Below are 12,428 nucleotides of genomic sequence, written 5' to 3' on the forward strand. Positions count from 1 at the left end.
TTCTGTTTAGATAGGGAGTTCTCTGCTTATTCTTCTGATCTTATTTTCTTTTACTTTAGTGTGTGTGTGTTAGTGCTCCTCAGGCTGTTTTATAACACATTCCTGTTCTGTAGCTGACCAGCTTGTCTTAGGAGAACATGTTTTCCAGAAGCTGGGACTGTAAGGGTAACAATATTTTTCAGGAAGTAGCTTTATTAATCTTTGGGCACCAGCTCCCTCTTTACATAGCTAAATGTTGCTGAACACTCATGCATACTTGCTTTGTCTAATATACACAAGCACTTCTTAAAAACTTGACTGAGCTACTTTACAAGCAGCTCAGTTGCATCCTGTAAGTCTGGCAGAATGTTATTCCTTAGTGTGTAAATGTGTTGTCTGTGCTAAGTGTGGTGTGTGGAACATGCTCCAAATCCTCCTCTTGGTGCAGTGTAAATTGTACTTTAGGGTAGCCACGAAGGCAAAGCAACATGGTGCTCCTCATGATAGTGACTGACATCTTTTTATTACCAAATAGCTTTGAAGAAGTCTGAGGTGGCCTCACAAGCTCCTGCACATGTTAAATTCCAGTCTTCCAGTGCTACCTCTGGAAAATGTGTGTTGGTTACATTCACTGATTGCCCTATAGGAAATCTGTTCAAATTTCTTGATGAACACTTGATGTTCACTCAGTAGTTCTTCATAGCTTTGTACTGTTTCTTGGTGTCGGTCAACAAGAGGAGGTCGTCACACCTTTGGAATTTGGCAGATCAAGCTGACCTTACAACCTGCAGCAATCACACCAGACACTGAAACTGTGCTGAGCAGTTGGCTTACAGCAGTAAAGTTCATGTGGAGTGATGGAGTGCATTGTGGTGATTGGGTAAGCCCTGCTTATGAAGAATTATTTGTAGTCTTAACATAAAGAACTGCTTGGGTTACTGTTTTCAGTTACTGTTATTCCTCGTTTGCTTCTGTTACACTTCTGGGAGCCAGGGGCTCTTGGGATAGATTCCCCCTTTCCAGAGATAGCCCTGGAAGACTCTTGCTGAGCAAGTGTAACTCGTGTTTGAACACTTTTTTTCAACAGAAAAAACTGCCATAAGTGCTGTGTTTCAGACTGCCCTGTTTAACTTATGGTTTCTAGCTGTATGCACTGCCCATGAAACACACTGTTGATCATGATTTTTTCTTTCTCTCTACCAGACTGTGGAACATGGATTTCCCCATCAGCCCAGTGCTCTGGGCTATAGCCCATTTCTGCGCCTTATGGCCATTGGAACGCGATCGGGAGCCATCAAGCTGTATTCTTTTGAACAGCTCTGCCTAGATTTCTCTGACCACAGCGGAATGTGCAGCTCTGGAGGTGCAGTAAGCAGTGAGACAGAGTCTGAATTTGCAAGCAGGGTTTGTGATCGCTGGGGCAGTTTGCCTGGGTTTGAAGTCCCTTTGGTCTGAACGGGATTATCTTGCCAAGAGCTGAACTGTAGCTCAAACAGAAGCTGAGCTGATGCAGATATTAGACAAGACTCTCTGCTCTTGCTATGCAGGAGGTCAGGCTAGATCTGGCCTAAGTTTAGCAATCCTTCATGTTGTAAATTCCAAGGTTGTTTAAATATTTGGGGCAGGGTTCCTTTTTTTTTGTTTTTTAAAGCAGTTCTATTTCAGAGGTTGAAACTGAACTCAGGCTTTCAGCTTCCAGAGCCTTTGACCATCAAGGCATTAAAACCTAAACGCTGAAGGTGGTAAACTGTAGTTAATGATGTCCAGTCTGATTTCTGCATGTGAGGCACTGAGGTGATTCCCATGGCACAGTACCAGCTAGGCAAGCTGTAATACAGGCATATCACTCAGCCCGGAAAGGAAAAGTTGGTGAGCTCTCTGGGTGCTTAATCATTCATTCCTGGTGTTGTTTGTGTTCAGAGGCTGAACTCCACATGCGGGCGGTAGCCATCTGTCTCTTGGTTACAAATTAGTTAAGCAGGATTGTAGTGTCTGGGAAACCACTAAATATCTCTGAGAAAAACCAGGGTCCAGACACCTCTTCTGCATATGCTCAAAGGATGAAGTTAAACTTCTGTGTTCTCCTGTGGTGTGCATAACCTGCCACAAGCGTATAAAATCAAAGGAGATTTGCATTGGTTCTTTGCAATCCAGATCGCTAATGTGGTTTCAAACTAATCTTTTTTTCATCTTACTTGCTAGCAAGCTTCTTAGCAATTAATTGTTGCTGTAGGTCATCTTAAATACTGTAAATCCTTAACAAACTCTTCAGATATGGTGCTCCTGGGGTGGAGTTCATGGGTTTACATGAAGAAAACAATACTGTAATGCAGATTCACTTTATACCTGATCAGGTAAGTGTATTTTCTGTACCCTTGCAACTTACATAGATCTCTCCTAAACTGATGCTGAATTTGCTGCAGGTAACAGGGCTCCTATTGCCAAATATATTCAGATGCTACTTGGTGGGGAGTGCTTGTCCCAGTGTAGTTTGTGCTCTCAGCAGCACTTGCTGTGGAGTTGCTTGGTACAATGTAAGAGAAGCTTTATTGTTCATGACTGTTAAGTCATTTATCTGAAACAACGTATTGGGAATGGTAATAAGGCCAGAATGGGTCAGGCAATCTCCTGCAGAAGTGAAAACTTCTTTTCCTTTTGCAGCCCCGTTCTTTTGGTAGGACTGGGTGGTCTTGCTTCTGCAGAACAGAGGGAACAGTAGCTGCCACCGAACCGCTTCACTTATTTTCAGGAGTTCAAAATGGCTCTGCTAAACTTCCCTGCTCTTAAGCTTGTTGCCTTTGTGTGCTTTGGGGTATTGAATCCTGCCCCTGGAGATTGCTGAAGAGTTATTACCACAAACTGAAAATAGGAAGGCAGACTTTCCCAAACGTCTGGTGGCTGTTGAACCGCTTTCCCTTCCCTTGATGGGCAGGCTGGTGTCTTGGCCCTGTACTTTGTTGTCTGATGCCCCCAGTATAGCACGAGTGGCCTCTTTTGTGAGAAGGATTCAATTCTCAAGGTGGTTTGGGATGTCTGTTTGCCTAACTAATGGTATAAGCTGAAACTCCCGTGGGGAGTGTTGCACCAGGTGTGGCTTCAGCAGGTAAAATGCTTCAATTTGAACATAGAGCCAGCAGGGCTGGGCTCATAAAAGGATTCTGACACAACCCTCCAGAATGAGGTTGGACATGAAGAATGCAAGGAGTGTGGTGTAGTAGACTGTATCAGCCCCACCCAAAGCTGGGGTGTGTTGCAGCAAACCATGCTGAGTGAGACAGTGGTGAGCTAACAGCCTGCAGCTGCCTTGCTGAGCTTTACAGCAGGCTCATCTCTTTCAAGAGCCGAAATCCTTGTCATCCCCCTCCATGATAACCTGTCCCTTTGTCCTATATAAGAGGGTTTTCAGCCTTTAGGCTACTTCTCATCTCCCACTAGATCCTTCGCTGTTGGCTAACAGTGTTGCTGCAGTATATACCCACTGCTATAAAGAGCAGCGGCTGTCTCTGCGGTCCTGTTTTAGCAGAGAATTATGGGCAGAAGCAATTTCACTGCTGGATTTACTGTGTTACATTTCATATTGTGATTCTGATAAAAAAGGATATTGTGTGGTTTTGTAGTGCCAGCTGGTGACATTGCTGGATGATAACAGCTTACATCTCTGGACCTTGAAGCAGCACGGTGGAGCGTCTGAGCTGCGGGAGGAGCACCGCTTCACCTTGAAAGGGCCACCTGGGTAACCTGCAAGAGTCCTTCTGAGCTAGAGTTTTGGGATAAGCAAGCAAGAAGACTCTGCTGTTGTTAAAGCTAGAGCTTGTCCTGTTCTTGCAGACTCTCACTCCTGTGAATCCATTAGAGGTGTCCATGGAAACCAAACTGGGGTTGGCTAGGGCCTGGGAGACCAACTTTAAAGAGGGTTGTACCAATGTAAAGGGTGACACTTTTAGTACTGTGCATCCACTTCTGTGCATGCAGGAGCTGTACCTCTTAGGTAAATCTGAGCATCTCTTCAGTTAGAGTATAAAATATTGCTCTAGTTTTAGTTTCACTTGATCTTGTCACTTTTGGGTGAGCTATTATTGTTTCCTTTGGAAATATTTAATAAAAGCGGGTGCTGTAAAAAGGCACGTGGGTCTCTGTCCATGTACTTGTCAAATTATGTCAAAAGACTTTTATCTTAAAGCTAAAAGTCTTCAAACAAAAATCATGCCTGGCTTGAAATCTCTGCCTGTAAAACAAATGGCACTTGTAAATATCCCTGTTGAGTTATTAGTTCTCTCAGTGTCAGTAGTGATAATCTTTTTACATGCAGTTGACGAGTCTCTTTGCATCCCCAGGTCTCCGCCAAGTGCCACGCAGATAACAGCTGTCCTTCCCCATTCCTCACGGGAAGTCCTGTACCTTGGCACGGAGAGTGGCAACATCTTTGTAGTGGAGCTTCCAACATTCACAGTGCTAGAGGACAGGACCATAACCTCTGAGGCTGTGCTGCAGCGGTGAGTGAGCAAACAGACAGGGCTGTGTAGAGGTGGAATCCCATTAGCAGGCACATCCTTTGTTAAAATGTCACCCTAGATTATGTGTTGAGGCCTCACTGTTGTGTTAAGCATTGTCCAGATCTGCATGAGTCTTGTGAAAGTAACTTTTTGGTTCTGGTATGTGCTAAGTAACAGTTTCTCTTCTGGTCAACCCAGTACTGTCACTGTGGGGAGGGGGATGATACACGTGCACAACTATATGCATGGGGGTGACAGCATACATGCATAACTACAGAGGTGAGACTTGGGAGTACATCTAAAAATCTTATCCTCTGTCCCTTGTGTTTCATGTTGAAAAACAATGTTATGCTCAGTAAATTATCCCTTTACTTTTTGGCCATTGGCAGAGCTTCTGATGCTGCTTTGCCCAAATGGGGATTTTGTCACACTGGAGATGCTGAAGCGCTACTGAAAACGGTCCTGCTTCATGTTGTCATTGCTTCCACCTGGTGTTTGCGTGTTACCTTTATTCTGTGAGGGTCACAATAGGATAGGGCAGGAGATTCAGGCTACCTTTGCATTCCTGCAGTCCTGGAATCCTTTGTAAATACTGGGTTTTCCCTGAATAAGATGGGGCTGGACTCGTGTTCATGTGGCAGGCCTGGTGTCATGTCTTAAATAAGATTTTTCTATTGCTTGAAGGATTTGGGAAATGATCTTATTGTCATCAGTTTGAAATTTTTGTTGCTTAACTTCTCATTCTTACACCTTAATGTTATTACAGTCATGTTGTGCTGAACCTGGAATAAACTTGTCTTGGTGTTCTTCTCTGCTTCTGTAGGGTCTCAGAAGATAACTGTAGCAGGCGATCATGTGAATTGGTGGAAGCCATTCGGGAGCATCCCAAGAACCCTGACCAGATCCTGATTGGATACAGCAGGGGCTTCATTGCCCTCTGGGACTTGCAGAACAGCAAAGTGACCCACCATTTCCTGGGCAGCCAGGTATTAGTTCAATCCTATGTCACTTTAGTAAGGAAGGAACTGCGTTCTCCTCCTAGAGCACTTGGAAGACAAGGAGGTGCAGAGAAAGCCAGATAAAGCTGGGTTTTTTTTTAGTAAGAATACATTTGTTTTGGTGGGGGATAACATTATGAGTCTTCCCTTTCAGCAACTGGAGAACCTCTACTGGCAGAGGGATGGCAGTAAATTCATTAGTTGTCACTATGATGGAAGTTACACCCAGTGGCCAGTATCGAGTGACAACAGACAGCCTGAGCCTCTGGAAAACCTTGTGCCTTATGGTCAGTAAGTGAAGTTCTATTTTTGTATATTTGTCTAAATGCAAACTCATTCTGAGCTTATGTGGGATGTTTAAGTCTCGCTTCCCCCATGTCTAATCCTAATAGCAAAATGCAGAGCTATCTTTTGAATGGGTTGTGAGCCTGGACTAAAGGATTTCAGTCCAGATTTTTCCTTGGATTTTAAACTCCTTTATAATACTGAGGTCTGTCCTGAACATGGAGAGCAAATTAGTTGAAGAAATTAGTGTCCCTTATGAAGAAGGGTGTTGATGATTCACCATTTTGGTTTAGTTTAAGTGTCCTGTTCAACAGGAGTTGCTTGGATCTTCTGTAATTAATAGTGAGTTAAGTGTACTTTTTGTTGACCTGAGCAGTGATGAAATGGTGCCTCAGATTTGCTGGAACCCATCAAATGGGGATGACCTCATCTTTCAAGCCTCTGAAGCTCTATCACCTTTACAGGAGTTTCAGGAATGCCAGTGTTTTTAAAAATCCTTTCTAAACAGCTTCTACAGCAGCACATCTATTCCCTCTTAGCCCTCAGCAACATGGTTCAAAGGTTGCTCTGAGTCTAAGCCTTGTTCACTGAGCAGTACTGTGGTCAGTGTGTCCCAGAAGGCTTGTTGTTCAACATATCTTTGTCTTAGGAGGTGTTGGTGGTGTTTTCTAGTTCAGGTGGCTCCCCTTGACTTTGAGATTGAGATGACCTGGGTGAAGCAGAGTAAGGAACTTTTTGATGTAAAGGTGCACTTCTTGAATTACAGCAACTAACTCTGTTCTCTTAGGTCCTTTTCCTTGCAAGGCCATCTCCAAGATCTACTGGCAGACAACAAAAAATGGGTAAGTTCATGGTGTATCCCTTCACTGTCACCTATTTAAGGACACTGAAAGGGTGCAATGCACCATGCCATAAGAGCCCAGTAGGGTAATGTTATAAGACTCTTCCAAAAGTTTGAGTTCTTTCACATCTTTGAAATTTTGCTTGCTCTTCAATCCAGCATACAGCACTCTAACTCTGCCTTTCTCTTAAGGGTTCCTTACATTATATTCCAAGGAGGGATGCCCCGGGCTAGCTATGGTGACCGGCACAGTATCTCTGTTGTCCATGGCAGTCAGCAAACAGCCTTTGACTTCACATCACGGGTGATAGACTTCTTCATAATCTTCAGTTCAGAGCCTACTGCAGGTATGTGATGAAAGGGCATTGCTGAGGAATTAGAATAGCTGTGTATACATGTGGAAATCTGCCTGGTATAAATAGCATATGAAATGTGAAGGAGGTCAGTTGTTTGGGATTTTTTTTGAGACTTCAGTGGCGAATCATAGAATAATCTAGGTGGGAAAAGACCCTTAAAATTAAATCCAACCATAAGAGGAATTTGCTATTTGAGAAGTGTAAAATGTTGGTGGAAAGAGCGGGCTGGTTAGAAATGCCACACATTCCTCAAAAAATTAAGTTACTCCATTAATGATAAAAGGTCTCTTAGGTTCATGTCTGTGTAAGCTGGACACTGGACATAAACAGGTCATGAAACAAGGATTTGAATATTACTGTTTGGAAATAGCACTTCAAAGGAGGTAATAATTAAAACCAGAATTTACTCCCACCGAGACACTGTTTCTTTTAATTACTACCTGGTTTTATGACTATAGCTCTGCGTAATAAATCAGCAAAGGGTGACATAGAACCAAGGGTCAGTATATAGAGAGCTTAATCTACTGGTGAAGGTGAATGTAAACAGTGCTAAAACTGAATAGCACTCATTCCACAGCTTGCTTAGAACTTGCCAGATTCTTGTTTCTGCTGAAGAGCGTTGTTGCTCTTACTTCTGCAGGACCTGTAACGTTCATTGTGGGATTTTATGGAATTGTAAAGGATTTTCTCCAAGAACTGTTTGTCTATTGCTGGTGTACTTCTGGTTAACTTGAACCGAGTATAAAATATTATTTCAAGCTCCACAGAGGTGCAGTATTGGAAGTTGGGTTGGACCAAATCGCAGAAGTCTAGATGGTTTTTAGGAGCTTGTAGGCAAATAGTCTCTCAATTAATCTTCCCAGGCTTTCCAGTTTAGGAATTGCCTAGTAGACCAGTTCCCGAATTGATTTGTCCCGTGTACTTCCAGTGGCAGTGGTGACAGCTCCGACACGCTGTGCATGGGCATTGTGTGTCGATAAAGGTTGGCTCTCCCTGGACTACTGCACGGAGGTCTGGGGGACGATCATCTTGGGAAAGCAGGCATAAAGAAACAGCTTTTGGATTCCCCCCTTACCTCTCTCCCTAGACCCTAACAGACCCTCTCAAGTCACTGAAAAACCAGTGAAGAAATAGAATATAACTGAGATGAAGTGCCTGTATGTTGTTTGTTGCAGATTTTCACTACACAACAGTGCCTTTTATAAGCATTTTCCAGATGTGCAGAACCTGTAGGTCCAAAGCTTAACAATGCCATTAAAATTGAGGTGCTGTTTAGTTTTCATCATTAACTGGCTAGGAAGTTGTCAGAGCTGGGATTCTAGATGATGGAACAAAAGTCTTAAGGATGAAAGAAATCTGAGATATTTAGGTAATGGATTGGCTACTTAAAATTCAGTTCTTGGATATGATTAGAAGTCCTTTTGGATGAAGTAACTGAACTTAATAGGCTTTAAAATTATACTTCCCAAGGTTTGAAATACCTAGTTAACACAATGTGGAGTGAGTACAGACAGGACTTGCTACAGGAAGCTATTGCACTTAGATGAGGAAGTTTTTTTTACAATAAAATGAGGTTTCTGTGGTTGACATGCTTCCTTGTGGCTGATTGCCTAAGCTTAGTGGATCTACATAGCTTGCCTTGTTTGCCCTTAAGCAGTCTTGCCTGCAATGGCAATACGAAGGTATTAATTGTATACCAAAGCCACTTAATTTAATAAGCATGAAGCTTATGTGTTGCTGTGTGGTGGTAGCTGGTGACTTTCCACTACCCTGAATAGGCTGTGGAAACAGTTTTTAAAAGGCTAGCCCTTCCTGTTCTCTCTCTTTGGGTGTATTTTTTTTTAAATTAGCAGGTGGATGAGTGTATGGCAGTCATGACAAATTCTAGCATGTTTGCTACTTCAGCAACTTAAAATAGATTCATGCCACAAGCAATGTGCACAGATGTGTGCCTTTGCAGGGGAAGAACTATTGTTAAAACAGAGGTAGTTGGTTAATGTTGGCAGCAGCATTCAGAGTACAGGGCTGGTCATGCATGACGTAGTACAGGTATGATGATAGTTTTCTGTTTGGAAGTCCTGTAGCCACCTGCAAGTGACAGCATAGAAGAAAGCAAAGTAAAATTGAACATGAAACATTTTTTCACGAAGAAACTGAGCTGATTACTGATTTGTTATGGCTGTGGCTAGTCAGAGGTGAAACTTAGGGTGTCTAACTAGAGAGGTGCCAAGTACTAATTACTTGAAGTTAATTTTGCTGAGTGAACGGCCTTGGTATGTGCTTGCCCATGGACGTGCCATCTTGCAAGTATGTTCCAGGTAATCAAGAAACTAAAGGAGAGAAATAAAAGCACTGGGTAGTAGGAAAACTCAGTGAAAGCTGCTGGTTTGTTTGCAGCACACACAGACACACCCCCCCCCCCCCATATTACAGCTGTGTATCCACTTAGATTTCTGTAGCTGTGTTGGTTGTTCCTGGTGTGAACTGATTGGTGGTTTTGGTTTTCCCCACCAGTTGCTATAGTGGTTGACTTGTGAATGTCACTGTAACAGTGTCCTTGTAGGCTGCTTTTTTTCCACTCTTTTCATTGCAACTAGAATTACTTTTTGATTGTGTCAGGTGCCATCTGGAAAGTTACATGAATAGATTTCTCTTGTTTGTAATCTTGTCTAATATACCTATGAATTGTTTGTGCTCACTTTAAAGTAAGTCCAGAGGACCTGTCACAACATAGGAGAAGTAGCAAAAAAGTAAGAGAGACGAATTGTAAACACTTGTCACTTCAAGCAGGGAAGCATTCTGCAGAGCCCAGAGCATTACTGTGTTTAAGCAGCTTAGCCTGGATGGACTGTGCTCCTCACGGTACTAAATGGGTCACTGCTGGGGTGCATCCATGTCTGTCCACCCCATGCTGTTAATTAGCTGTAGTCCTTTGAGCTCTGGTTGTTACACTGGTGAATATGAACTTGTGTTGTTTAGCCATACATGTTGTTAACAAGTGGTTGGTTTTTTTATTTTATTCTGTGGTGAAATCTGTAAAAAGTCACTCTGACAGGCCCAGAAATGGTGTAAACGAGCACAAAACTGTAATAAATCTTTTTAGGATCTTAAAATCTAAGTAAATCTGTTAGCAGCTCAAAACCTATTGCTGTTAGTGCCTCAGTAGGCCCAGTTAGCACAGAAGCATTTAGAGGTCTTGCCAACAAAAATGTTTGTGTAGAGCTCTGATAATAGTTTTCAAATAAGGCTTGTTTCTGTTAACCTTGGATGGTCATTTTGTCAGCCTCGATGAATCTTGTTTCTGCAGAATTTGATGACCCTTCTGCTATGGTGGTGCTGGCAGAAGAAGAGCTGGTAGTTATAGACTTGAAAACCGCAGGCTGGCCAGCAGTCCATCCTCCATACCTGGCTTCTCTCCATTGCTCAGCCATCACCTGCTCACACCACGTCTCCAACATCCCACTGAAGCTGTGGGAGAGGATTATCAGTGCTGGGAGCAAGCAGAACATTCACTACTCAAATATGGTATGGCAGCTTTAAATGTATATGTGTTCCCACGCATTTAGGAACAGCGTGACTGCTCAGGACGTGGGTGGTCTCTGCTGCTGACCCTGTGCAGAGGGATGAGTACCAGCAGACGTTTTCCTGTGTCTTAATAGGGTCAGGAAAGGCTTTTTCCCAGAACACCACCAATGCAGTTACTCACACTGGGGGATTAAAACGTGGTGGTGTTTTTTCAGGCTTTGACAAGCTAAGAGGAAAGTCTTGAGTGTTCCCAGCTGTCAGTGGTAATGAACTTCTCGTTTAGAGGCGTGAAGCTTTCAGCACAGTTTCTTGAGGAAATGTGTAGAATATCTTCTGAATAGCACAGCTGGTGTCAGTCCAGGAACATCCACATGAAAGCTAACCACATGGACTCTGTCACTGTTGCTTGCACTAGCTCATGCTCTCCTGTTGATGGCATGTTCTCTTTGCACTGTCACTGCCTAGAAAGCCACAGTTTTCCCTTGATGTGTTTGTAGGCGTGGCCGATTGATGGTGGCACCAACATAGCTCCAGATCCTCCGCAGAGGGACTTGCTTCTAACGGGGTATGTACTTAACTGGTAACAATCAGGGAGCACTTCCCAGTTTCTGTTCTTCCTTTTGAACTGAGGCTTTCCCATGAGATAAGTCTGCTCACCTTGTAGGTAGAAGGCAGCTGCTGCTGTACAATACAGCTTCTCAAAGCTGGGATGCTAGATTTGTAATGCTCACTCATTCTACTTCTGAGCAAACAGGTTGTAATGTCCACAGGTAACCTATAAAGTTGGGTTATTCTTAGTTGTTTTGTGTTACCTATTCCCTTCACAAACATCAGTGTAAAAGTGCAGGCAGCAATCTAAGCTGGTTTAAAGGGAACAATGTAAAAGCAGGGCTTAATCGTGCAGGTTTTGAAGTTCCACCCCCCAGCCTTATGGTATTTTCAATCTCAGAAGTTAGCTTGGACTCCTGTCTGCTTTGATCAGCATGAACAGGTCTAGCTAAGTTGTGGAAGTAGCAAGAGATTGTCTCACCATTTTCTTTTCAAAGTGGTTTTAAGAATTTCTATGGACTATTCTTCAGACTTCATTCTTGATGCAGCAAGTTAATAGTCCTTACCCTTATGTTGGAAGAATGTTGCAGATTTTCATGTGGAGAGCTAAGATGAAAGCTTGGTTTCTTTCTCCCCTTCTACCTCCCCAATAATAGTATCTTTGTCAGGATGAGTTGCTCCTTCTGTAAGTTAAGTTAGCTTATTTTTCAGTGGTTTTGGAGTGACCTTAAGTTGTACCCTGGTGTCAGATGACAGAGAAAAAAGTGGACTTAAAAAACCCTCCAAAACAACCTCAAACAAACCCCACGCTACCCTCAAAAAAAGACCTCAAACAGCCACCAACTAAAAAAATTGCAAAACCTCCTTTTTGAAGCTCTAAGTTGCCACAGCTCAGAGCTTTGCAAGCCCTGTGGTTTAATCTTTTGGTTGTGTGTTTTTCCCCTCTGTTTTTGATGCTTCTCTGGGTGATCTGCCGTGCTTCTGTATGATGACTGTTTCTGTAACCCTCCTGCATACAGGCACGAAGATGGCACCGTGCGGTTTTGGGATGCATCTGGTGTCTGCTTACATCTCCTTTATAAGCTAAGCACAGTGAGAGTATTTCTCACAGACGCTGATCCCAACGACAATATGAATACCCTGGGAGAGGACGAATGGCCTCCGCTTCGCAAGGTAAGATAGTGCTTGCTTGTGGAAGCTTCCTGAGAACCTGAGGAGTTTTTGATTCCTGTCCTAGTCAGTACTTTTGCAAAGACCAACTACTATGTCTTTTCTTGCGTAGGTTGGTACCTTCGACCCTTATAGTGATGATCCTAGACTTGGGATCCAGAAGATCTACCTGTGTAAATACAGCGGATACTTGGCTGTAGCTGGTACAGCAGGACAGGTATTGAACCATAAC

At 43.2% G+C, this 12,428-nt stretch overlaps 1 protein-coding gene across 1 annotated transcript in view; it reads left to right on the forward strand.

The window, feature by feature from the left end:
• Positions 1-12,428, forward strand: part of LLGL2 (LLGL scribble cell polarity complex component 2) — a 34,141-nt gene that overhangs the window by 12,860 nt on the left and 8,853 nt on the right. The window contains exons 3-14 of the mRNA XM_084273634.1: positions 1,183-1,280; positions 2,252-2,333; positions 3,597-3,712; positions 4,314-4,472; positions 5,296-5,458; positions 5,625-5,757; positions 6,543-6,597; positions 6,789-6,943; positions 10,260-10,477; positions 10,975-11,042; positions 12,046-12,199; positions 12,309-12,413. Of these exons, the coding sequence (XP_084129760.1) occupies positions 1,183-1,280; positions 2,252-2,333; positions 3,597-3,712; positions 4,314-4,472; positions 5,296-5,458; positions 5,625-5,757; positions 6,543-6,597; positions 6,789-6,943; positions 10,260-10,477; positions 10,975-11,042; positions 12,046-12,199; positions 12,309-12,413 (1,506 nt within the window). The remainder of the gene's footprint in view (positions 1-1,182; positions 1,281-2,251; positions 2,334-3,596; positions 3,713-4,313; positions 4,473-5,295; positions 5,459-5,624; positions 5,758-6,542; positions 6,598-6,788; positions 6,944-10,259; positions 10,478-10,974; positions 11,043-12,045; positions 12,200-12,308; positions 12,414-12,428) is intronic.

Source organism: Gallinula chloropus (genome assembly GCF_964237585.1).
Source record: "Gallinula chloropus genome assembly, chromosome: 20".
In the NCBI taxonomy this organism is placed as follows: Eukaryota; Metazoa; Chordata; class Aves; order Gruiformes; family Rallidae; genus Gallinula; species Gallinula chloropus.